Below are 27,256 nucleotides of genomic sequence, written 5' to 3'. Positions count from 1 at the left end.
ACAATCTGTCCCTCCCTCCCTCCCTCCCTCCCTCCCTCCCTTCATCTCTCTCTCACCCTCCCTGGTCCTCTCGTACGTTCAAAACGCTCTGTCATGGCGTCTTCCAACAATGTTACCCCCACCAACTGTAGCTGGTGGCCCATCTCCGCCATGGAGGATGAGGACGGACAGATCCCGGACGTGGAGGACAGCGAGCAGCGTAACGCAGAGCCCAGACCGTTCTCCAAAGACCGGCTGGTGCTGTACCATTGGACCCAGTCGTTCAGCTCCCAGAAGGTAAAAGCTCAGCATGATAATGGGGCGCAATGGCCAGTGGCGTGTAGTGTTCTGCATGTGATACCGCCCGGCTGGTCCAGCGCCCAGGGCATCTCCAGTACATGGTCGCAGAACAGACCACCGGCAACATGGATCTGATCCTGTAGCTGGGCATGTCTCCCCATTGACACGTATAAAAACGCTGCAGCACGAATCTCATTTTCCTCGACCTACTACTGGGTGTCGGGGATCGATAGCCACCGTCCTCAACCTCCGTGCCAGTGGACCGTTCAACCTTGACTGCAAGCCTGTCAACAGCCCTCCGTCAGTGTGGAGGCTCTCTCCCCTTAGAACGGGAGGATGGGGTTCCACCTTATGTGGTCTGAAACATGACAGCCCTAAATAATTGATTATTATGAGGTATCTCTGGAAAAGGACAAACCACAGAGGCTGTCCTCACACCTTTGGATTGGCTATGCCATATTATAGTTTTCATTCTATAGATGTAAATGTACCATCTAAATGAAGAGGCATTACATTACCTTGCCTCTATAAATAGACACGACCGGATAAACAGGCTACTGTCAGCTTTAGACTACAACGATAACATTTGTACATCCTTGTGCATAATTGTGGTACTGGCAGCCTGCTGTTGAACAAACATACTGTTTAGTTATTCACAGGCAGGATGCCCATACTGTAATGGGTGATATCATGACTTTCACACATCCTCTCCTACTGTCTGTCTTGCTCACTCTGAGTTATGTAAACATGATTGTTATCTCAGCTATTTTATTTTAGCACCATATATAGCCTACTGAAGCACTGCAAATTCCTCTCCGTTCCTTTTCAGTTCAGTTAAGTAAATCTCAATATTCATATATGGGAACTTTATGTTATATATGACTATTACTATACGTTACTTTAAATATTTGCTGTACTGTTAAGTTATCGTGGTACTGTGTGTAGACTACTTGCTCTCAGCAGAGTAGTTGAAGAGATGTGTTCTGGGTGCTAGAACCAGTGTTGGGACAATTTTCCGTCCCAATCTGGCAACCCTGGCAGCCAGGTGTCCCCCCTCCCACACAAACAATTCCACCTGGGCTGAGTCTGTTGGTACCTGGGCTGAATCTGTTGGTACCTGGGCTGAGTCTGTTGGTTCCTGGGTCTGTTGGTACCTGGGCTGAGTCTGTTGGTACCTGGGCTGAGTCTGTTGGTTCCTGGGTCTGTTGGTACCTGGGCTGAATCTGTTGGTACCTGGGCTGAGTCTGTTGGTTCCTGGGTCTGTTGGTACCTGGGCTGAGTCTGTTGGTACCTGGGCTGAGTCTGTTGGTACCTGGGCTGTGTCTGTTGGTACCTGGGCTGAGTCTGTTGGATCCTGGGCTGAGTTTGTAGGTACCTGAGTCTGTTTATACCTGGGATGCGTCTGTTGGTTCCTGGGCTGAGTCTGTTGGTACCTGGGTCTGTTGATACCTGGGCTGAGTCTGTTAGTTCCTGGGCTGAGTCTGATGATACCTGGGCTGAGTCTGTTGATACCTGAGTCTGTTGGTTCCTGGGCTGAGTCTGTTGGTACCTAAGTCTGTTGATACCTAGGCTGAGTCTTTTACGATAGACCACGTATGAGCTGAACGCTGTGAATATGCAGCAGGGCCAGCTCAGTGTTTCTCTACATGTTAGACACTAGAATAAATATGATGATAGGAGGTACTGGAGAGATCAGATCTCTTCTCCTCTCACCATGTGGGTTTCAGGGCGACCGTGGCTCGAGGATAGTGACTCAGAGGGGTGTGGAGTTGTGGCCTCAGAGGCCTTCCAAAACAGAAGCTGTCCTTGTGTGTGTTTTACCCCTTTCTACTGTTCTTTTTAACAGGATGCCCTCTTTTCACATGATTATTACCATCATGCTGATATGGGATGGACCGCTTAGAGCTCATACTCATGTGTACTCCTAACCCCACAACGAAGGCCAGGCCAGCCCTGCAGGATGGATGCTGCTGCTGATGCCGTTCAAGGGCCTGGGGTCAGGGCTACCTGTCTGAGGTTGGCAGTGCCGTAGCCTGTTGTTGTTCTCTAACCTGCTGCTTTAAACAGCCAAACACAATCAAACAGATAGCACGGATATGACCTGCTCACTCAATCTCAGACTAATACGTTGCTTTACGTTTAGTTTTGTGCAGATCTTTAGTTTTATTTAAAGGTCCCATGGCGTGCTACTTTATGGATGCTTTAATATAGATATTAGTGGGCCCCTAACACAGTATTTGAAGACGTTCCCGAAATTCAGCCGTCGTTTCAGAGTTACAGCCACTACGAGCCAGTCGCACATTGAGCTTTCCTCAAATGCGCCGTTTCGGTGTCTGTAGCTTTTATGCAAATGAGGAGGAGAGGGGCGGGTCAAGGAGGAGGGTGGGGGTGTGGCCCTGAGCAGCTTGCAGCCACGGAACCATGCGCTCTGTTTACAGTGGATGTATCGCACACAGCCTTTGCACGGAGCTTCTTCGCGCTGCCCGCCGCCTGCTGCCCGCTGCCGGGCGGTGGTGCTTCGTGGTGGTGGTGCCTCGCGGCAGCGGGCAGCGGGGGTCAACGATGGCTGCGATAACTCCCACTACAGTCTCGTTGTGGAAATACGAGAGACGTCAGAGAACCGACGTGTTACGCGCCATAACAGCAACAGCATAACGGTTATCCAAAAACAAATAAGTGTACAACATTTGCGTTACAGTGTGTGTAATCACACACACACACATGTGGCGCTCGCAAGGTCTTAGCTTATTGTCTCATTGGCGGGCCAAATTCTCTGGGCGGGCAAGGCAGAGAAAGGGGAGGTAGCTTGGCCCCTTATGACGACATATGGGGCCACATTCCAAATCAGCGCGCCTGAGCTTCCATTTTTTCAAAGGCGAGCAGGATACCTAGTGCTCGTTTTACAAGGAACGCAAGTTTTAGCCACTGGGGGACGATAGGCAGGCTAGGGGAACTCATATTAATGTTAGAAAACCTCATAAAGTGAGGTTTCATGCCATTGGACCTTTAAGATAAACAACGACTGAGGTTTTGTGTTTTGTTGTGAAGGAAAGAGCAGGGGCGACGTGTTTTAAACATTGTTCTGATGAAGGATCAATTGTGTAACTATCCCAGTCAGGTGGAAATCCAGCATTGTAATCTTTTTGGAGCTTTTGGTGTGATTGTGCTTTTTTTCATTTCTGTAAAATCTCACTCAAATGTATCATCCCATTATGTAAACAAATCTCCCCGTTATGTGTGTTCTTCCCAAAGGTCACAGTATCTTGACCTCCCTGTATTTATCCTACCCACTAACAGTTGTCTCGCATTGCTACTAGTGATGAATCCCGACCGTCACATCGTTCTAATACAGTAAATAATCTCTTATTACTGGAGGGTCTGTGGATGAATTGTAGCCCCGGCCGTAATGCAGAGACTTAACAACCACATGTAGCCTACTGAAGTACTGCAAATCCCTTTCAGTTCCTTTTCAGTTCAGTTCAGTTAGTCTCCATATAAATGTGTTGGGACTGTATGTTATATATTACTTTACTTCACTTCAAATAATCAAAGTACTGTTAAGTTATCGCAGTACTGTATGTGCTACTAGAGTACATACAGTAGCAAAATATTGGGAGCGATGGGTTCTGGGTGCTCGAACGAGGACTGCTGTGTCCCCCCCGCCCTGGGCTGAGTCTGTTGGTCAGCATGTACGGCTGGGACCACATTGTGCCGATGGTTGTGAGGCTAGCGTCTTGTTGTTATCCCCTCTGACTCAACAGCTGACTTCGCCCTGATATCAGTTGGGTGGTCCTGCTGTATTATAATTCCTGTAACGGCTTCCCCCTATTTTACCCGGCAATAATTATATTTATTCTATTCCAAGTTAGATCAACTTCTATTCTGCTTTTATTTAAAAAAGGCTATCGTTGTAGTCTACCAGTGCAGTTCATGTTTAACTAATAGGTTGTTAAAACACTTGCATTGCATCGCTCCAAACATCCACACCAGCGCTGAGCACCGGGAGGTAGGTCTCTACTCTCCGGATTAAAGCCTTAGAATCACTTGTAACACACATGATGGGTTCTTCCTCTTGGTCTCCACTCCTTGGGTCAGGTTCGTCTAGTCATCCATGAGAAGGGCCTGATCTGCGACGAGAGGGACGTGAGTCTGCCCTTGCAGGAGCACAAGGAGCCTTGGTTCATGAGGCTGAACCTGGGGGAGGAGGTGCCTGTCTTCATCCACGGAGACACCATCGTCAGCGACTACAACCAGATCATCAACTACATGGAGAAAACCTTTTCAGGAGGTACAGTGGCAACGTGCTGACTAATGTGCTTCTCTCTCCTGTTGACAAAGAGTGCGAGATAAAGGATCTCTCTTGTCCTTGTACTGTAGTGCAACACTATTAGGTGTTTTTCTGTGTTTGTGTTTCCGATTCCTTGATATCCAGAAGAGAACTGCCAGTGGTGGCGTGACACTTTATAGACTGGTGCAGCCCATGGAGGGGGCTGTGTTGGGTGTGTAACCATGACATTGTGCCTGATAGTCGGGGCTTTACGTAATGTCCCATATATTCTCCAGGGATCCCGGAATGCCCCGAGGAACCCTGGGAACGATGGCCCATAGATGAAGATCCTCTTCCTCTTAGTGGAGTGTAGGGTGGACTGGGAACGATGGCCCAACGATGAAGACCTTCTTCCTCTTAGTGGAGTGTAGGGTGGACTGGGAACGATGGCCCATAGATGAAGAACCTCTTAGTCGAGTGTAGGGTGGACTGCAGTGAGGTGTGTGGTGGGGCCCTAGTTTGTGTAGAACTGCCCCTTGTGCACCATAGAGGACACACGGCTGAGAGGGAACATCAGAAGGTTCTCTATGCTCTTTCTGATACTACTATGATTGCAGAAACCATAGTTGGCCCCACCACAGAAGCTATAAATAAAAAAAATAGGATATTGTAATGTCCTTCAAAAGCTTGTGTTACTTATTGAACCAGACCTCATGCTGGAGGTGCTTCTAACCGGCATTGGGACTGTAGATTTGACTTGAGGATGTACTTCTCCAGCGTTCCCTAACGACATCTGGCCTGTGGACTACCAACGTGCAGGCTAGGAGGCTTTGGCCGTTCGGCCGAATGCATGACCAGTCCAGACCCGACCAGTCCTGCCTCTACATGGAGTTTAGTAGTTGTTGAGGGCCATTTTCCCAAAGATTACACATAAAAAAGATGCATCCATCTCCTTTATTAAATGTGCTTTGTTATGATTTGTTGACATGTGGCGTTTCACGATAGGAAGTAGAAATGATCTGTACTGATCAACATGAAGAGTGTTCAGCTGTAACCTGCTGTTGGTGGACTGGACACCAGTGGGGCCGTTCCCCCCCCCGTTATGGGTTATAGGAACGGCTCTCTGCCTGCAGGCTATGCACGGGGTGTGCTGGAAGATGGCCCGGTGCAGCAACCCTGCCCTTAAGATGGCCTCCTCCTGGACCCTGGGATGAGGGGCCATGAGCAGCCCGCCGTCTCCCTCTCTCTGTCCAAAGGCTCCACCTGTTCTCCACTTGAAGAGGTGAAGGTCTATGGAATAGAGCTGAATGAGACTGAGCTGTAATGGTCCAACATGCTGCTCAACTTAAAGATTGGCTTAGTCTGGACGGCATTCACCTTCAACACCTTTTACCATTAGTATGACTTTCAAAATAGCAGGTAAAAGCAAAGAATCTGTTTTGTCTCTGATTTCTTTTGACCGAAGACATGGGTCTCAGTCCTAAATTTTTAAGTGCTAGGTTGTACAACATACAATAAGTGTGTAAGAGGGGTGTGTTAGTCTTGAGTCTCTTGTTCAGAGTCCAGGTGAACTCTGAACAGGTGAGTCTTGAGTCTCTTGCGGAGGCTGGTGATGGTCTCTGCGGTCCTGATGTCGGCAGGGAGCTCGTTCCTCCATTGCATTGCGAAAACAGAGAAGAGTTGGGATTTTGTTGTTGGACCTTTAGTTCCTCTTAGCGATGACGGTACCAGGCATTAACGGACAGGTAGTTGAGCGGAGTGCTTGAGCTGAGGTGTGTGATTTGACCAACCCTTGGAGGTAGGCAGGGGCAGTTCCGTTGAAAGGAACTTCTAGGCCAGTACCATCATCTCGAATCTGATGTGAGCTACTCCTGGGAGCCAGTTGAGGTCACGGAGAAGGAGGGTCACATGGGAGGATGGTGGTAGGTTGAACACCAGGCGTGCTGCAGCGTTCTCGATACACTGCAAAGGTAACAAAGGAAGAGAGGATGTCTGTGAAAGGTGTTATGCACAGTGCTGGTGGGCTGTCGCAGGCAGAATTGTCTTATTCCGGAGCCCTCATGAAGGTTGCCTAGGAACTCCAGGGGCTCCGTGATGACATCACAGGAAGAGGCGGGGCTTCTGCCTGAAAGGGACTCTGTCTGTGCTTCATTGCGTCTTGTTTTTAATCTTTCAACTTCTCGCTCATTTACCTATCCAAGTGCGAACAATATATTTTTGGGTTGTCAGGTTGACACTGTAATCAAAAAAGGAAGTAGACTTGATGGCCATGGTAGAAGGGTCCTGCTGCAAGTGTGTGTGGGGTTGTAGGGTCCTGCTGTAAGTGTGTGTGGGGCCGTGTGGTCCTGCTGTAAGTGTGTGTGGGGCCGTGTGGTCCAGCTGTAAGTGTGTGTGGGGCCGTGTGGTCCGGCTGTAAGTGTGTGTGGGGCCGTGTGGTCCTGCTGTAAGTGTGTGTGGGGCCGTGTGGTCCTGCTGTAAGTGTGTGTGGGGCCGTGTGGTCCTGCTGTAAGTGTGTGTGGGGCCGTGTGGTCCTGCTGTAAGTGTGTGTGGGGTTGTTCCCTGGCCTCAGAGGCAGTGGCTCTGCTGATCCCAGAGGCCGACTCCCCGGCTCACGAGCGTGTGCAGCAGTACCGCCAGCTGCTGGACGGCCTGCCCATGGACGCGTACACCCACGGGTGCATCCTGCACCCCGAGCTCACCACCGACTCCATGATCCCCAAGTACGCCACCGCAGAGATTCGGAGTGAGTAGAGCCGGTGTCGCACCAACAACTCAACTTTCATGATGTTAAACGCAGTTAAACATAATCTGACTTGCTGCATTCAGCCCTCAGCAGCGTCATTGACAGACAACTACAGGCTCCAGATTGACATACTGTAAAATATGACTCTCAACGTTCTAGATCAGCATATCATATGGCTGATGGTTACCATACACAACGTCAAAAAGTGTGCACACCTAACACATTTATTTGAAGTGATTCAAAACAAACCTTTGGAGTGATTATAAAGAAAAATACTTAATATATGGTTGAATGGCCAAATAGTAGTTGTATTTAAATGATTACAATGATATTTGTGGTTTTCCTCATACAGGGTCTTATAGTAACGTATATCCAATACTCATGCCAGGCCACAATAGTCCAAGGTTTGAGAGCCACTAGTGTTCCAACAGAGGACAGCAGATATAGTAGATAGCAGATATAGTACAGGACAGCAGGCCATTCTGCCTGGACTGCACTGCCTAGGCAACAACAATGTGGGCCTTACTGTAAATCAGACACTGAATTAAAGAAGAAAAATCAATCTGAATGGCATTAGTAATTCATCTGTAATGAACTCTACTCATGTGATGTAACTTGACTTGGGATTTTTATTCAAAAATGTATTTTCTTTAGTTATTTTATGGCTGCACTCTCCTCAAACTTCAAACGTTGTGATTCTGTCTAGGAGTGTTTAGAGTACACTACGTTGAGTTTTGTATTAGAATGCAATAGTATAAGAGTATGTTCTGAATGGTGAAGTAAGGGGCTTACTCTAGAGCACAGTGTACATCTGGTATTCAAGAATGTCAGTGGAACACTTCACTACCGTATCTACAGTAACTGTAATCTAATTTGCGTGTATAATAAGTGTCCTCAGAAACTGATTTTTGTGAAATTTTTGATTTTGATTGAATTATTTCTTAGGCATTGTCACAACACTCATATGATTCTCCATGCATCTGACAATGTCTGTTCATGTTGGTATTGTGTATGTGTGTGTGTGTGTTTTTGTGTGTGTCTGTATATGTGTGTCTTTGTGTGTGTGTGCGTGTGTGTGTTTGCCAGGACACCTGGCAAACGCTGCGTCTGAGCTGATGAAATTGGACCACGAAGAACCTCAGCTGACAGAACCATACCTCTCCAAGCAGAAGAAGCTCATGGTGAGAGCTGACACGGATGTACCTTAACACCTACCAATACATCTACCTACACCCGTAGGTTAATACCTACGGATGTAGGCGATGGGGTTGGCTTAGCTCAGGAGGCACAGGCGGGTTGACTGGTAACCGGAAGGTTGCTAGTTCAATACAGATGTAGGTAGTGGTAGGTTAATACAGATGTAGGTAGATACGTACCAGTGTAGGTTGACGTAGGTTAATATGTGTAGATGTAGGTTTATATGTACCAATGCAGATAGATGTAGGTCAACACAGATGTAGGTATACAGGTGAATACATACCGATGTAGTTTGATATGTGCCAGGGACACGTCACAAGGGGGCTGCATATGGTTCAGGCTCCTCATTTCAGGAATGCTTAACCCCTCAAGAGTTGTTCTTAACGGTTAGTATACTGTATTCTCCTGACAGGCCAAAATCTTGGACCACGATAATGTGAATACCCTGAAGAAAATTCTGGGAGAGTTGATCATGGTTCTAGATCAAGTGGAAGCTGAACTGGAGAAGAGGAACCTGGAGCATCAAGGTACCAAACACCTCTTTTCAAATTAAAATCTCCATCTCGATCCAGCAGTTGTTACGTCTGTACTTTTTGAAAAATACCAACATGCATGAATAACTGTCAAATAAATGAATGTGTGTATCTTTTGATGTTTTGTATATTCACCCCCACTTGTTTCCGTATCTTCTCAGGGGAGAAGTGTGAGTTGTGGCTATGTGGACCTGAGTTTACGCTAGCAGATATTTGCCTGGGAGCCTTGCTGCACAGGCTGAAGTTCTTGGGACTTTCGAAAAAATACTGGGAGGACGGCAGCCGGGCAAACCTCCAGTCCTATTTTTTGCGCGTGCAGAAACGCTATGCGTTCCGCAAGGTGCTGGGAGACATCCACAGCACGCTGCTGTCCGCCGTGCTGCCCAACGCCTTCCGCATGGTGAAGAAGAAGCCGCCATCTTTCTTTGGGGCCTCCTTCCTCATGGGCTCTCTCGGGGGGATGGGCTACTTTGCCTATTGGTTTTTAAAAAAGAAATACATGTAGTGAATGCCCTCGTCTTGTGTTTTAACGTCTGTGTATTTGTGTGATGTTTCAACTTTTTCTGTAATGTTTTACGACTGCAGGAAACCTATGAATCTATATAGAGAACACTATTACGTATCTGGGGGAACTAAGAATATAAAGAACATTCCACAAGAAGGAATCAACCACAGCACATTTTGCAGGTTACAGCGCCGTTGCCTCCGTATATTTCTGGCGACCCAGCGGTCTCATGGCTGGCGACGGGTGTCGCCTCTTATAGCTTGATGGAGGCATGCCATTATGTCCAGTTATACTCAAATGATAAACGTCACGATCTTAATACATAAGACAGCTCTCACAAAATGTAGCGGGGTTTAATCACAGATCCAACCAAGATTGATGACTGGTTTGATTTGACCGTAGCATGCCACTATACTCTTCGACCATAGTGACTGCTTATTTGTGCACACCGTATAGGGCCGGTAGGCCACTAGTAATCCTCTACCTTGTTGAGATTCAACAGGTCTGATGCCAGGAGACCTCAATGTTGAAAAGCTTCTAAAAGTCTTGCCAGAAACTGCCAGCGGAGCTAAAGGACTGAGTCATTCACACTTTGTACACCGCCTACAATTCAAACAACCCCCCCCTCCCCACACACACACACACACACGCACACCCCCCCAGAGGTCCCCTTTCCTTTGAAGGAGCACATTGACACCCATGGCCCAGAGAGCGACTGGTTTAGGCCCGGCCCGGTCAGCAGGGAGGTGGTCACCGAGGGCGAGGGCATTGGGTTCAAATCTTTAAGGTTGTAATAGCATCGTTTCATTTTTATTTTGCCTGTTTCATCTAGAAATGATCTGTACATTGTTATTAGCATTGAAGAAAATAGAATGTCTGAGGGTTAAAACGAGTAAAAGATGATAAATGCTTCCTGAAGCCCCCCCCTGCCTGGTTGGAGCCAGCTTATTGGATCAGCACTTCATTGATGCAGGGACTTTGACTTGCTTTACGAAAGCTATTCAGAACTCCAGTTATGAAACAATATTTGGGTTCTTGATTATTTGGGAACGGCTTTACATTGATTCATGAAGACTCCTGTACAGGAACCTCTTATGACTGGAGACTTGAAAACAACAATTGGGCTCCCAACAACCAGCAGCTCATGGCTAAAACACAAAGCTACGGTAGACAGCCACCTGGAAGTGAGACACCATGTAAATGGTGTGGTTTAAGAGGGAGAAGTCAACTCAAACTAATATCATGTAATGTAAAAACACACAATCCTAAAAGATTCATCATGACCACCTTTGATCACACCAATGTCCCCTTGGGTTTATCAAAAGGTTAATCAAAGCCCCTCTTAAAGACATAAGGTGGTTTTTTTAACCCTAACACAATGTATAACCACAAACGACACATGTTTTAGAACAATATTTTATAGACATAATTTGGTATGCATGTAAGAAATGATAGGGAAATATGGCGTAAAAAAAATCTTAAAGGACATATACCACCAGGTGTGAAGGTTATTAGCCTTACAAGCCGTTTCGAAAAAGATTTTCAAAACGGCTTGTAAGGCTAACCACCCTCACACCTGGTGGTATAATATGTCTCCCAATTGGACGTGAAGTTCCATGTATCACCCCAAATGATCCAGTATTTTTTGTCCCATTTTTACCATGCCTTCCATAAACTTGGCTTTGGGAACAGCCAAATATACGTAGTCTTCAAAAGGACCTTTACAGAAATGACAGAAACATAATATTTCAATACATTACCAGCCTTTAATTGTGAACAGTTTGTTCTTTATGATGGTAGGTTAGGTGGGAGATGTTTAGTGCTTCTTAAATCAGCTTGCCTAAGGATTGGACGTCTGTTTCATGGATCACATATACAAAAAATGTGGTGTTACTTTTGGCCATTCTATCTCACAATAGTATTTTTTTATCTTTTACTTTTATTTTTTTATATTTCTAAATATGCATTAATTTATGGTGCTTTTTATGATGTTTTGTTCATGAGCCTTAACATTTTCAGTTGCCATCAAAAAACCAAAATTAAATGATGAAAATGTAATCTTCTGATATCTTTATTTACTTTAATATGAGACGTGACTCATCACACGCTAAAGCTTGACAGCTTCGGATAGTGTTGTTATTGCAGATCTCTCAAATGCAACTACCATCGTTTTGTGGAATAATATTTGGGTCATATGAAATGAAACAAGATAGAACAACTGACCACCAGACCCAATTTAGTAATCTCATTATTTCATCCATAAACATGCGCACTACAAAGCGTTAACGGTCTATTACTTGATGAGCAGGCGAACGTATGGCAGGCTCAAATAGGACCAAACTGAATGAGCTAGTTAAGTTTGTTGCATCTTGTATTTCGGATCGGCTAGGCTTATTACATGACACATACCATGTTTGGTAATAATAAAAATAAGTGTTGATCTTGAAAAATAAAACACTTGAGTATGAACACAGGTTTTGTTCAACAAAACAGCAAGACGACCAAAAGTTAATTTAACCATTTAACAAAATGGTGATAGGAGCTTAATGTCCAAGCATGAAGGGGTTCATACAGAGAAAAATACAAATAAAGATTATTGCATATTAATGAATTTTCTTTGCATTATTCTAAAATGGTCCTTTTAGGAAGAGTGCTGACCACCACAGGGGCTGCAGCGCTGTGGCCTTCACCTACACAACACTTAACACAGCCTGGTCCACCAGTAAGCCTGGTCAGACAGTAAGCCTGGTCAACCGGGAGGACTGGTGAACCGGGAGGACTGGTGAACCGTGGTGATGGTGTGTCCTTCCGCTGGTTTTAAACGGTGATGCTGAGTGTTACTACGCTCGTTGTTTCTGTGGTTTGAGCTGGCGGAGAGGGGGCAGACCAGGGGACCATGGCTTAAGATACCACACCCTATAGGTCCCATGCCAGGCCAGTATGGCACAGAGGCTCCCCACCAACTTCTGAGACGGGTCGTGGAAGTACACAGAGGTACATGCAAACATGAATATCCAAACCCCTACGAGCACGTTCAGGGCGACGTACAACAGCTGGACGACTACCCTGGGTAGGGTGGACAGACCGGCCGGCTTCAGGTGAGCCATGGGTGCCGTCTCCTCCATGATGAAGAGGGAGGAATAGAGGAGCAGGAAGGAGTGACCCGAGACATCGAACCCGTGCCAGTGAAGGCCGGCCCTCACACAGGAGGTCTTTGACGTGAGGTCCGTGTGGCTGATGCCCAGAGCAGCCGTGGCAAAACACGAGCCGGTGACATTTTCTATGTAGAGGAAGGTCTCAGTGCAGACAAACCAACAGGCCGTCGCCGTGACCAGCGAGAGCACCCGTCGGAGCAGGAAGGCCACATCCCGGTTCAGGGCGGAGTTGGAGAGCAGCAGGAAGGGCGTCAGCAGCAGCAGAGTCCATCCCCAGCCCAGCTTCACCAGGTACCTGAAGGACACAAGGCTCTCCCCCTGAGTACCACTCAGAACCAGGATCCCTTTTATTACGTCTTATTGTACACAAGAGTGAAGCTCTTAGGCTTTCTACCTCAACAGCCACATAGCAGCAAAAATACAATATAAGTAAATAAAGATAAGTAAAAATACAAATATGTAAAAATAAGTAGCAGCATTGATGACAATAATAATAAAATAATAAAATACAGTAAAGTAAGAAATAATACGAGAAGCTAAAACAGTGGAGATAAGTAATGAGGTGTAGTAAAGGGTTAAGCCTAAGTGTGGCGTGTTCCAGTGGTAGTGGTATCAACCACGGTTGATTCTAGTGCAAATCACAGGTGAAAAAAAGAGGAGAAAGTATTTAGATCTGCCTGTATAGTCCGAAATCTAGTCGGAATTTCTCTCTACCTTTCTGCACAGCCCAACAGCTGATGGGTTTGTGCGACACTAAACCATGCTGTCATCGAATACTAATTTTAGCAACAAAGAGTCACTATTTCATGTTTGCACTGCCGATCCAAACACTGAGATAGGATGAATGACATTTGGTCCAACAGTTAGCTTAGCGTGTAAGCATCACAGCTCCCTCTACTCACACGTTCAGGAAGGTTTTGGGCCCGCTGAAATACGAGGGAGGAACGAGCTGGAACTCTTTGAGAACAGAGCCCAGGATCGAAACAGCCAGGAAGAACCAATGGACGTTTTGTCGCACCGCCGATATCCTCCAAAGTGACACCAACTTCTCCACAATGACGTCCAAGCAGGCCGCCATGTTGACGGGGTTCACCTGTTCACCGGCTCACACGTCACAGAGTCTTGTTCTTCAGTTCTCTGAAGGCGGAGAACCACGTAGGCATGATGAGCGCCCCCTACTGCTGAGGGGGGAACCGCATCCTGCTGTATCCTATTGCAGCGATTCCCAACCCCCGGTCGGTTGGGAATCGAGTCATGTTATTTCCTCCAACACATTGACACACAATCGATCAATATGCAACTAAACCACTGTCAATTAAGCACTGTACACGCACTGTGTTTTTGCATTACTTTTGTGTTTATTGAAGTCTTAGGGGACTTTTCTTGTGTTTCTCTAATAAATTGTAGTTTTTATATTAATGCATTATTGGAGGGAGCCTCTGACTCAAGCATTTCATTGCTGTTGATCTAATTGTTGTGAATATGAAAAATAGACCATCTTGAAAAACAGCCACATCCTTTGTTTAAAAATGATGCATCTTAAAATAAAGGCATTCAAATTGACTACCGGTCCTCCAAATTTTTATGAATATGATCAAGAATCAAGGATGCTTTAATTGTTCTTAAAAATGTCCATGGTAAACGAAATCCAGTACTCAGCTCTCAGTGTACTACCTATACCTTAGAATTGGTTTTATTAAAAATAAGCTATTAATATAAATAAAGACATACTAAGATACAAATATACATATTTGTATCTTACACAAATATGTATGTGTATACACATTAGCAGCATATTAATGATTTCAAGTGTAGCATTAAGTTCCTGTTGATAAGTCAAAGTTCAAGTCTGATCAGCAGTCGGAGTCATTGACATTAAAGTGCATAAATGCAGTTAAAAGGTGCGTAATCGGAAGGTGTTTAGCAGTTCAACAGTCTTAGAGCATCCAGGTAAAAGGTGTTCTTCAGCCTAGTTGTTTTGCCCGGATGCTACGCAGCCTCCTGCCTGAGGAAAGGAAGGTAAACATTCCATGTGCTGGGTGGTGATGAAAAACTAATTCAATCTTTTGTGGTATGGTCGTCTCAGGCTAGGTATGATTCGGAGAGCGGTAAATGCACGTGGTTTATTCTAACAGAGACACAAGGTAGACAAGCTTGCATCCTGGAGGTGGTTCATGACCAGTGTCTGTGGAATGATTGTGTTGAAAGCAGAACTGAAATCCAGAAAAAGCAGTCTCACATATGAATTGCTAGTCTCCAGATGTGTGAAGGCTCGGTGAATTACGGCTGAAACTACATCAGCAGTCGAACGGTTCTGCCTGCCGCACTGATGACTGGTGTCGGATGTGATGTTAATGGTGTTCTTGATGTGTGACATTACCACCCATTGTTTTCATGATGATTGGGGGGAGAGCAACAGGTCTATAGTCATTGAGACAGGTGACTGCCTTGGCTTTTGGCACCGGAATGATGGTGGATGTCTTAAGACATGTTGGTACAGTGGCCTGTGCCAGGGGGGTGTTAAAGATGTCACACATGACCCCTGAGAGTTGGCATGCACAGTCCTTTAGGACACGACCCGGAATACTGTCGGGTCCAGCTGCTTTGCGTGGATTTATTTTCTGCAGCAGGAGTGCAACCTCCCTCTCTGATACACTCGGTGTGTAGTGCCCTGGTGAGGATGGAAGCTTGGTGGTAGGAGAGTATTTTGAGGCCTCGAAACAGGCATTAAAGTGGTTCAGAGCATCAGGCAAGGAGGGGGGCATTGTGCATTCTTCTTGCAGTAATTGGTAACACACTTCCACATGCTATGGGGGTCATTAGAGATGAAATGCTTTTTTTTTTGTATCTTTAAAGCATAGTCCGATTTTGCTGTCTTTTTGCCGGTTATCAGGCTTCGCCGTGCGTCCCTGAGTCCCCAGACCTGAACGCAGCGTCTCACGCTCTCAGAAGCGAACGCACCTCGGCATTCAGCCAAGGTTTTTGGTTAGGAGTGATCTTGATTGTTTTCCTGATGGTGACATCATCCATACACTTATTAATGTATGCCAGGACTGATGTAGTGTATTCTTCGAGGCTCACATCATCATCCAACGTTGCTGCCTCTTTAAAAATCGGCCCTTTGTTTACGTAGATGCCAATTCCCCCTCCTTTCGTTTTCCCTGAGAGATTGTTTCTGTCTGAATGGAAGTAAATCCTCTCGTCCGGCTGGAAAGCAGAGTCCGGCATGTTATCCTTTAGTGACCGTTTCCACCAGCACCATAACACAGCAATTCCTTAATTCCTCCTGGCCCAGACGCAGTCGCAACAGGTCCATCTTATTGTCCAGTGCGCGAACATTTGACCGAAAGAGGGAAGGAATAGGTGGTCTGCGTGCTCCGGGCATTCATCTTAGCTATCAGTCCTGCCCTCTTGCCCAAATTCTGCCTCCTCGCACGCCACTTCCTCTTGCCTCTGCACCCGTGCGATCTTTATTTCCATGCTTTTGTCCTTAGTATTCGCAGTCTTCCAAGTTAAGTTTAGTTTAGGTGTAAGTGAAAGTGAAGCTGCTACCTTCTTAAGCGCTAAAAGTTTGGTGTTACAATATCTATGCTTCTCACTGAGAGCTAGAGAAGCCGCTGCATTGAGGATGCGCCACCATCTTGGAATCATTGATCTATCAGGGGTCTTTGGAACCAAAAAGGTTGGGAACCCCTCTTCTATTGGACTGAGGTCATAAGGCATGCAGGACACCTACCCTGACGTTTATTAATTAATTAAAAAGTGTAATATTTATCTACACGTAATTACTTTTTCACCTTTCTGATCCTGTACATGAGTGAGAAGGTATTTTTACACTGCCAAGCTGGTACGGTCGCGGCTTGGCACGCCCTGCAATTTCACTGTCTTGCCTGTGTAAAACCAAGGGGGTATAATCCACCACCAAGCTGGCTTTCTTTGTTCGTTGGAGTAAGCCTGCATGGACAGTAGACAGTAGGCAGTCTAATTTTAATTAGAAATATACCTGTTGTTACTTTAGTATAAGCGCACATTGTAACTTGTACATATATTTTGTGATTAGCGTATGTAAATTCGTGTTGTGTCGAAAACATTACTGTTTTGAGAGCTTATGAGAGAGCTAACATAGTTAATCATGTGTTTTGTTTCATTGTACGCTAGCGCTCGCCATTCTATCTTCGTGTTATATAGCCCACATGTTTGCTCTCTGTGATATTATACAGGTATGTACTCCCAAAACCAGGTTTATAATATAACGTGTTCATTTAAAAGTTTATTGTATTGTATGATGTTTTATGGCTCTGAACAGCCCAGATGTATTTTTTTTCTTATTTTTTTATACTATTAGATAGGGTTCTGCATTTTGATTGACTAAGGGAGGCTGATTCTGATTGAAGATGGAATTCTGAATGTGTGGCCTCTATCATCTAATACAGAATAAAGTGCCTAAGAGAACGTCAACGTTCTGTCTTAAGTGCACCGGAACACAACGCAGTAGTCGGCAAAGTGCAGTTTGAGCCGGCTACAAACGTGATTAACTATTTACGAGTGCAAAAAAGCCAACATAATCTTTATTTTGCTGACCACTTGTTTTTTATCCCGACCAAAGCCTAGTAAGAAATTCCTCTGGTACTTTCTCATAGATTGCACCATCTTTCTCCGTCTACATTAAATGCGACTCCATCACCTTCTCTCCCATGATGGTCTCTCCAGCTAGAACTACTCATGTTGATATCGCTGCATTGTGTCTGTTGTAGACACAATGCAGTAACACCACTGCCCAAGTCCCGCACCTAGAACCGCAAAGCCCTCCAGTGGTTTTCAGAGTTGTGCCAGAGTACTTAAGCGGGGGCGCAATGTGAGAAAAAAATAAACCAGAAAAAGTAACAGAAAAAACACAAAGACGAAGACGCGCTGTGTTCGAAATCGTTCCCAATTCACTCACTCACTATTCCCTATATAGTGTTTATGATATAGTGCACTATATAGGGAACGAACAAACGAGAGTTCGGACACTACGCTGAACGTTTCTAAACGTCATTTGCGTCAGTAAATGCGCCGGGTATTTGTGTGACGCAGACAGATGCGCCCACATCATGTAAACAAACCGGGCACCCACGAGGAAAGCTGGAGGTTGTGTTCAGTGGTCGAGTTGTTAAAAAAAGCCAGGGGGGATGGTGGATTTTAACTTTTAGGGACAGATCATTTGTGATGATGACAGCGCATATGGTGGGAGACCAACGTGTGATAATTTTTTTATATATATTTTTTTTTTATTAATTTAGAATGTTACATTTTCTATGTTAAATTCCAAATAAATTGTTGACATTTCTAAACGAAAGCCGGAGGCTCCATCATTAAATGTATTCGTTTTTGTTATTATTCAGCTTCTTCTCCGGAAAAATACGACCGCCTTACATTGTGGTATACGGGAGTAACATGTAGGGAACATCGTATGTTCACTCAAATTTTGGGTATTTTAAGTCCACTTTATAGTGCGTGAAATACCACTGAGAATTCGAACACCACTACAAAATGGCGAGCACCCTATATAGTGCACTATATCCGTGATGGGGAACGATTTCGAACACAGCTACGCAAACTCATTGCTCCCACTTAAGTTGAGGTGAGCTAAAAAGGAGGATAAACTGGCAGTTAACAGATTAAGATGTTCAAATGTATTTCAAAAACGTTAAGCAAAAACATGCTTAGATAAAGATGTTAAAATGTGTTTAAAAACACACAAAGATGTTTAGAATGTTTCAAAAATGTTTAAGAAATATATGATCAGAGATGTTTAAAATGTGTAAAATATGATCAGAGATGTTTAAAATGTGTAAAATAATTAAAAGATCTTTAAAAACGGATTTAGAAAAAAAAAATTGGGGGGGGGTCTCAGCTGAAATTTGTTCTCTGAGGGGGGCCTCACTCTCATATACTCTCATACAAACCCCTGCTCTAGATGCATTTACATGAAAATGAAAACCCCAATATGTTTAGGGTCCGAGAGGGTAAATTGGGATGCGAAATGAAGCTGTTAGATTGCCAGGAAAAAGGCGGGCATAAGACTGGCATATTAGGCAGTGTAACGTTTACTGAGTGAGTGTAAGTCAGTTAGTTGTTAAGTACGTCAGTGAGCTAGGACGTTTTGGAAGTTGTGTCATCATGTAACTAATCAATGTCCTTGTTCAAATGTTCTTTACTTCTGTATCAGCCATTATGCATATGTATCATTCACATGTCTTGTTATTAATTTCGATGTCTCTGTTAGTTGTTGTGTCATGCATGTGTCACCTATGTATTATTCTCAATTTAACCGTTCCATTTTGCTTCCTCTTTATCTGAAAGTCCTGAATTTAACTGCATTCATGAAGCTCAGTCTTGAAAATAGCAGCCATCTCGCTGCGTAGAGAGCGGAGCAGCTCTTCCTTAAAACCGGAGGCGGGGAGGGGTCACTGTCCGGGTGTGCAAGGCCACACTTGGTGTTCCTACCAGAGCACGGTGGGGGGCTCTCTTTTGAGTGGAAGTATTCTTTACTGACATATTCCTCTCTCTGTGCTCTGGAAGGAACACCAAGTGTGTGGCTGGAGTTTTCGCTGAACCGCCACTCCTTGCTCAAACCAAACGGTAGGCAGAGGAATCAGGAGGTCAGATCCAAGAGGCCATGGCCGGCTGGCAGCTGTAATGCCAATGAGTGCATGTGCCTTTCAGCTTATTTTAAAGGATGGGAGGTCATTCATTGGGTTGTTCGGTTAACTATCTCTGTTGAGTTACAAAGTCAGGAAGTGATATCACACCCACAACATGGCTGCCAGTTCAGGTAGCAGTACACATGTCTGTAGCCACTATGTGTGTGCCACACCTCTCTCTCTCTCTCTCTCTCTCTCTCTCTCCACTCAGCCTTCTGCCTGTCCCTTCTTTTGTATAAACGAGTAAACATTTTTTGCCGGTGTATTAATTTGCTAATCCTGCATTCTGAAAAATAGTCTGATGATGAGGGTGTGTGTGTGTGTGTGTGTGTGTGTGTGTGTGGGGGGGGGGGGCGAGGAGCTAGATAAAAACTCATAATAACTTCACGTCTATTTGAGTTTCATCTTGTTGCCATGGTTACAGCTGCCATATAGATTGGTGGCCATACGAGCCTGGTTACTGGTTAACCTCCCCACCCACATTTGCCCAGATTAGGAGAATCAATAAGATAAGAGTAGCACCAGCGGCCTTACCTTGCACCAACACCCTCCTCGCACTACAACAGCCCGCACTAACTTCCATATTTCACACCTTGTCCGTACCAACGCAGAAGGCACTCTAGAAGGGTAACTCAGATGCTTTGAGACGGAAGAGAGGCGCGGAAGGAGAAGGAAAAGGCAGCATGGTCAACGTGAACACACAGGTGCCTCTGCGTGTCAGGCTTCCATTCGGTGAGTACACAGGGCGCTTCGGCTGCTGCAACCGCTTTGGCCGGAGAGAGATCAGGTGCGACGCCTGCTTGTATTTCTTTGTGTTGGTTTTAAAGTGTGTAAGAGTGTTCTTCAGCAGCTGTGCCCCTGGCTTTGTCAGCACACTGGAACCAATCCCCAGCAGCTTTTCTGGTTCGATATCTGGAGTAGTATTTTACTGTAGCATCAAGGCTACTGTTATGGCTGCAATTCATGAAGGTGTGTCCTGCGCTATCTGTAGATTTACAACGTTCAAGACAAGAACAAGGGTCTGGTGACCCTGAAACAATGAGGTTTTGATGACGTTTTTCATAAAGGCTGAGCGCTCCGAGCTCTTTCATATTAGAGGATGCTGACAAATGCCTGGGCCTAGGGACAGACTTTATGCTTACAGGGGGAAGGTAAAGGGCGAAGCGATGACAACAGCTAATCTTAGCAGGTTGTTGACTTGGGCTCAGTATGGAGTAATGAGCGCATCGGGTTCTGTGTGCCTCTGATGTGGCGGGCTTCCACTCTGACAATCAGACAGATGTCCTGGTTCCCACTCCTGCTCGCTGTACACTCTGTGGCCATGTAGCAACGTCTAAAAAGATCCAACCTCTGTGTGTTCTTCACAGCGTTTTAGGAAAATTATGTTTTGCAGAGCGAGGGTTACCCAGGGCTATAATAGGCTGTGTGTTCTGTGGCTGTAGCCTTTCATTTGCACTACGAAGGACACAGTTTCTATTTCTTGTTTTCTAAAAGCCGCTGTACAATGAAAGGGAGCCTGAAGAGACCTCAGCACGGCTCTCTGGAATGGGATCAATTCCAGGGTGGAAGGCTGTCCATAGACACGTTGTTAATATTGACTGATTGATCTTCATTGTCCTCTGTCAGTGATGGACATGCTGCCTCCTTTCATCTGGCTCAGCACACCAATAAGAGCGCACTCTTTGGGTATTCATTTATTCCACCACAAGACGTATTCATGTCGGTTGTTGAGGGTCGTATTTAATCCGTTGATGAACTATGTAATAGTTATGTCTTAGTAGTGAAATTATTTATGGGTGGATATCAGGCTACAGTATTAAACAGGTGGCTCCCATCACTCAGTCTGATTGCCATTCCTACCAAACAGTTGGTATCAATGAATTAATCTCATCTAGTTCTAAATTGGGTTTTGTGAAAAGCAGCTGGCTACCAAGTAACTGGCTTTCACACTCGTTATATAGTGTAAATAAAAACAAACAAACGGCCATTTCAGCTGTTCAGATAGTCCTGTTACTACCTCAATAATACCATGAAAGCACAAAACGGCTACCCATCCTTTATATTCTGTAATGTGTGAATAACCTTGATTGACAGAGAATTCATGCAGCTGTTGCTTGATCTTATAGATACCAAGTAGCAGGGGCGTAGGAATGAGTTTAACATTGGGCGGGACACATATCGGAAACCTGACAGATCCGGCATAATTTTTAGGTGGGACAAATGCGCCTGTCTCCGATATTGGAGGGGACACGTCCCCTCCGTCCCCCCCGGTTCCTACGCCCTTGCCAAGTAGTATTTTTTGCTAGCCGTGTGTAGCAGCCGCATTAGAACCCTACCCACCACCACCACAATAATAACCTTACCATTCTGCTTGGAGGCTCCCTTTCTGTGGATTTATTATGAAGAAAAGGGAATTGTTTTAAAGGATCTTTATTGACTAAACACTAGCAAAACAGATGGATCATCCAAAGCCAAATCATTGGTGTAGCCTATGCTTTCCTTACTAGCTGTATTCCCTAAGCTAGCGCTGGTCTGTGTGGTCGAGATCAACTTATGTGGCCCTTCATTGTGGAGACAAACCATCCCATGCTTATAGGGGATGATTATGACCTTTTTAAAATCATAACCCTAAGCCTGTTATTAAAGAAGAGAACGCCCTGGGCTGCGATGAATATTGTATGGTTATAATAGACCCTTTCACAGAGGTGTCATGGTAGGACAAACGCAGGTAATAACGGAAAATTAACTAATTAATTGGATTCCTTCTCAGTTTTTACATTTACATTTAGGGCATTTAGCAGATACCTTTTTCCAAAGCACCTTACAATAAGTACATTTGTCAGAGGAAGGTGAAACAATGCATCGCTGTTTGTACAGTATGTGTTTTAATGGGAAGTATATAGTAATGGGAACACAGGTAGACATGCACAACATAACATCAAGTAACAGATGATTAGTTGCCCAGCGGCCCCAGCATGGACAAAAGACGGCCTGCCCTGTGCCTTTGCAGATCAGTTGGTGAATGTAAACACAACAAAAGCCATTTGACAGCCCCTCAGTAACCCGTCTGTTTGCCCAGAGAACTGGACGACGTGAGTGATTCTTCAACAGTGAGCTATAACCACACATTACAGGCTCTGTGTGTATCACTGCCACAGATTCAACAAGTCACAGACCTTTAAGAACCTGCAGCCTGGACACCTGGGTTTTTTCACCCAGTAGGCCTGGATATGCTGGAATATGGAATCGTGGAATAAATGGTTAACTGTCATCCCCTAGAGCTACGTTGTTCCCTTGGATTAAAATTAATTTAGCTTGCTGTAGCAGAATTAAAGAAATCTTGAATCTGTCTATTATATGCAGTGGATGGGATAATTGTGGTTGTGGTAATTGTCTTGTGCCAAAATATGCAATATTTACTTAACAAAATCGGAATAACCAAAGCTTTGGATAAAAACAGTTGCAAGCACAAGGATAAGATGTAGGCCGAAGGGAACAAACAGATTTGAGGAATCTAGGGGACTTAAATACACACTCACATAGTAAACAAGGTATCAATACATTGGGAACTAAAGAGCTCTAGGGTGACCTCTAGTGGACAGATAAAGCCAGGCGGCCGGTCATGTCTCATTTCAGTATACGTTATGGTTTTGGAAGCCATATAACTTTTAATTACGTAATCATGTTACAATAGATAATTTTGCCACCGATTGAGCAATTAAATATATATATACATTTAAAAAAACACATATGTCAATAGCTGAAAGGGATAGAGAGTGAAGGTTTGCTATGGCTTAGTGAGGTCAGTATAATGAAAAGTTGGTTCTTCAGTCTATTGAAAAGATGCTTTTTAGAAAATGATTTTTACAATCTCTCTGCTTGAAAGCACAAAGGAAAATCACATCAAACCAACCAATCGGTGTAATGAAGGATAGTGGATTAGGCCTATATTGGAGATATCTAGCCCATGCCTTTCCGTCTCTGATTAACAGTAAAATAAGAGGTTGGCTATTACACACACACACACACACACACACACACACACACACACACACACACACACACACACACACACACAGACACAGTGTTCCCTCGACACTATTAATCCAGCCGTCCGGGCTCCGATTAAATGTCATTGTGACGGCATTAGAGGCTGATCCCCCCCCCAGTCACACGCCGCGGGGCCCAGGGGAGCCGCACACGGAGCCCTGCAGCCGCCCGGCTGCGTCGCCTCTCGGCCTCCTCGGTGCCTCCCCGGTGCAGCCAGTTCAAGCCTGCCCCCGGGCTGGGCTCAGGGCCCGGTAGAGACGGCCCCTGCGCTCACAGGGATGTATGGAGAGCACGGCGGAGCGCTGAACGTCCAAGGTAAACAGACCAGGTGGCGGTGGTGGTGGTTAGCAGGGCCGGTGCAGGGTAACGAGGGTCCTGGAGGAGTGGCCCCTCGCTTTATGTTGTCATTGGCCTTTTGTTAACGGTTGGGTTTACAGTCACAGTAAGATGGAATTGTTCAAACAATTTCGCTATTTGTGGAAACTGGTGCTTTTCTCAGGAATGTCTCATTACTTCTTCCATGCTACGATTTATTAATCAATGTTTTTAATCCCAATTATTGAGTTGTGATGTTGGACTTGTTGCTGGGGGAGAAACTAATGCTGTTGGTGCCCTTTAAAGCCAAAGGAAAGCCTTTCCCCCGGGGTGGAGGAACATCATGAGGTGAACTCTCCACAGGGAGGCAGTGGTACCCAGATAGTCTGGTTCAGTGAGGTGTTCCTCATTGTTCAGGATCAGAATCAGAATTATTTCATAACATCTCATTGTTCACAAGTACACAAGGGTCAAATTTGTATGCTTGGTTCCTCAACAGCCACATAGCAGCAACAATACAAGATCAAGTAAATAAAGATAAGTAAAAAAAAAAAGATGTAAAAATAAGTAGCAGTATAGATCACAATAATAACTAATTACAATACAATAAAATAAAATATTATGATAATAAGGGAGATAATAAGAGTAACTAAAACAGTGGTAATAAGTAATATTAAGTAATGAGGTGTAGTAAAGTGTAAATGGTTTGTGTAAAGTGTTAAGTGGTACCAGCCACGGTTGATTCTAGTGCAAAAATGTATAGTATAATATATATAGCCATGGTAAATGCTGTGTTGTATCTAACCACAGCGACCTGGGCCAGGGGGATAACACCATTTCAATCAGGCTGTTCTGATGAGAGGAGGTTGACCTGATACTTTGATATTGTTAAAGTGTTGAGCTGACATCACCTACGCACTCACGACGACAATCATGTGACAAGAGGCCTATCGTCACCTAGAAAGCCTTCTCTAATGTAGCTGCACTGTCACGGGGGCTTTCTCAACACTGGCCTGCGTTAATCACAATGTGGAGGATAAGTGTGTATCGATTGGCTGGTGACGAGGCAGGCCTCGGAGGGAATCAGGCAGATAAGACGGCTGTGAGCGATGCTGCTGACTGAAGGGATAGGGCTGGCAGACGAAGTGACTTCTCAGCACAACAGGGGTTAATGATTGCTGAGCTTATCGTGCTCTGTGATTGATTCACGTTGCGCATCGTGTTTATTGATGCAACTGTTTACCTATTTGTTCTCCGCAACATCGTTTTTTCAGTTGGTTCATTTCACGTTCATGTAGCCTTTCACATGTATTTCAAATAGCCTGGGTAAAGTTTGTGAAACCTATGCATGCTATGCAATACTTTATACCCATAGGTCAATCTGAGTAATGTCAGATCAAAAGAAAACTATTTCAACTGCTGTGCCCTGTTTGATCATATGGCTTCTGTGACAGGGAAACTAATAAAAGGCTGTTTTTTTTGTGTTGGCCTAAATGTCCAAAAATCGAATATGATACAATTATATGAGCCTAATAAACGAGAGCAGCTTTTGTTCTGGAATGAGCTCATTTCATCAATGAATGAATTCAATTAAAGCATTGTAGGCCTTAGTGGGCCGTTGATCCCATCATTCTTGATTCAATGATCCTGTTGATGTTAACTCTTTACTACATATGAACAGCCTCTCCCACTTAAAACATCCCTGAAATAAATAGAAAACAATTTAACAAAAAGCTCATTGAAATGTAGTTAATCGTATCTTCAGCCAAGCCAGTCCATATGAAGAATGGCTGACGATGGATGGCTAAGGCAGGGACTTAGGGGCGAGGGGAGGATGGGACATTACCTGGCTAGAGGACTAAGGGAAGAATGAGACATTACCTGGCTAGAGGAGCGAGGGAGAATGGTACATTACCTGGCTGGCTCAGGCAGGGCTTGCATGAGCTGAGTGACAGCAGATAGCAATCTGTTGACAAGGTCTTTCCTATGACACTAAAGTCACATATAACATTTTGTTTAGCGCTGGAGAGTGGGGCGCAAGGCTTTCCGCACCGCTCTTCCATTTGTCCTTCTGTTACACCAATCATCCCCGTCATTAACAAACGATTGTGTCTATTTGATCAACACTCACTTTTTGTCCCGTTGCGGAGGCGCACTGCTAAGTCACATTAAGGTCCGGTAGTATCCTCATCCAGGTAGTCAGGGGTTCTCCCGCCAGCCCAACCCCAGTAGCCTACTGGTTCTAGTGTCTGGTCATTCCAGCTGCCTTAACGCTGCTGGCTTTTGGGATCAGACTTAGGGAGTGAAATGCAGCCGTTGAGGAGAAGGTACAACTAGGCTCAGATGGAGTTTGGTCAGTGGTCGGAGATTCCTATTCACAAGATAGACTTTGTTCACAAACGCTAGTTTGAAGTTTCAAAGGGGAATCACAAGTGTTACATCAGTTCTCAGTGGTTCTGACTTTAGCCCTCGGGGCAGGAGTTTGGGTGACTGATTATAAGACGACTTCCCATCACATTTCCTCCGGGCAACAGGGTCCTGCTGACGAGTGCTGATCGGGCCGGGTCCCCTCTCAAACACTCAACTTCAGGATTGTTTTTGCAGGTGCCGAGTTGTAGTTGGACAGTCATCAACAGCACTTTAGTGCCTGCGATCTTTTAATATCAGTAAAGTTTGGTCGTTTACACACATGGCTTGGTGAGTTGGTAGAGTAGCATGTGTAATCCAAATGCATCAGAACACTTTGTCACCGTGTGTGATTAAGGAAAGCCATAACCTTCCAGATTATGGTTTATTGTCCTGTATATGGCTGTTCCTTGGGCAGTTCACAGAAATGCAAGATGGGAGCAGTGATAAAATAATTTTAATGACGGGTAAGATAAGATTTGCTCTTGGTGACTCATTCCAACCCTCAACACAGATTCCCCTACATCTCCCTGCCCCCCCCACTCACACACACACACACACACACACACACACACACACACACACACACACACTGACACACACACACACACACACTGACACACACAGCCACACACACACACACACACTGACACACACAGCCACACACATACAGACACACACACACACACACACACCTTGGTCGATGGTTTGGATAATGAACAAGTTTCTTGAACAAACATGGATAATGTTGAGGAGCTTCACCAATGCAGTGTAAAGACGTGCTATCAGCCACCTCTGTGCTGACTTGTTGCGGTGATGGCATGCACTCGTTAAGCCAGTTTCAATGTTTTACAACCTTAAACCAACAGCATTTAACAGTGGGTCAAAAGCCTCATACTGTTTGATTTATTTATACATTTTGTAAACTTCAATTACGAAGAAGGTTCAAACATATCCTTGTTCCAAGACATCCCAATAACAAATTATCTGATTGCATATACCATCAATTGAATAAGCTGTTTAATACCATTCACCTTTGTACTCTGATTACTATTGATACATGTTTATTTTATTTTATCATTGTAGAAAAGTGGCAGATAGTCTTGTTCCTCCAAAGCGC

The 27,256-nt window shown here is 44.9% G+C and overlaps 2 protein-coding genes across 5 annotated transcripts; one reads left to right on the top strand and one right to left on the bottom strand.

Annotated features, from left to right (window-relative positions):
• Window positions 1–93: 93 nt before the first annotated feature.
• Window positions 94–10,802, top strand: gdap1l1 (ganglioside induced differentiation associated protein 1-like 1; the record flags this gene model as incomplete). Of its 4 annotated transcripts, none has more annotated exons than XM_079742510.1 (6): window positions 94–276; window positions 4,375–4,567; window positions 7,116–7,289; window positions 8,376–8,470; window positions 8,899–9,013; window positions 9,181–10,802. In XM_079742510.1, 6 exons carry the CDS (start codon window positions 94–96, stop codon window positions 9,522–9,524), a joined length of 1,104 nt encoding a protein of 367 aa, XP_079598636.1. In that variant the 3' UTR covers window positions 9,525–10,802. The 4 variants fall into 4 exon arrangements, with proteins under 4 accessions (XP_079598636.1, XP_079598639.1, XP_079598637.1 ...); XM_079742513.1 differs by having other exon boundaries at window positions 4,375–4,572; window positions 7,088–7,289; XM_079742511.1 differs by lacking the exon at window positions 7,116–7,289.
• Window positions 10,803–11,114: 312 nt separating this feature from the next.
• On the bottom strand, window positions 11,115–13,757 carry fitm2 (fat storage inducing transmembrane protein 2; the record flags this gene model as incomplete). Its single annotated transcript, XM_079741585.1, has 2 exons — window positions 11,115–12,974; window positions 13,582–13,757. The coding sequence occupies 2 exons, from the start codon at window positions 13,755–13,757 to the stop codon at window positions 12,365–12,367; spliced, it is 786 nt and encodes a 261-aa protein (XP_079597711.1). The 3' UTR covers window positions 11,115–12,364.
• Between the last annotated feature and the right edge of the window lie 13,499 nt (window positions 13,758–27,256).

This window comes from Pollachius pollachius, assembly GCF_949987615.1.
Source record: "Pollachius pollachius genome assembly, chromosome: 8".
Lineage (NCBI taxonomy): Eukaryota > Metazoa > Chordata > Actinopteri > Gadiformes > Gadidae > Pollachius > Pollachius pollachius.
This window is presented reverse-complemented; position numbering and strand designations above follow the sequence as displayed.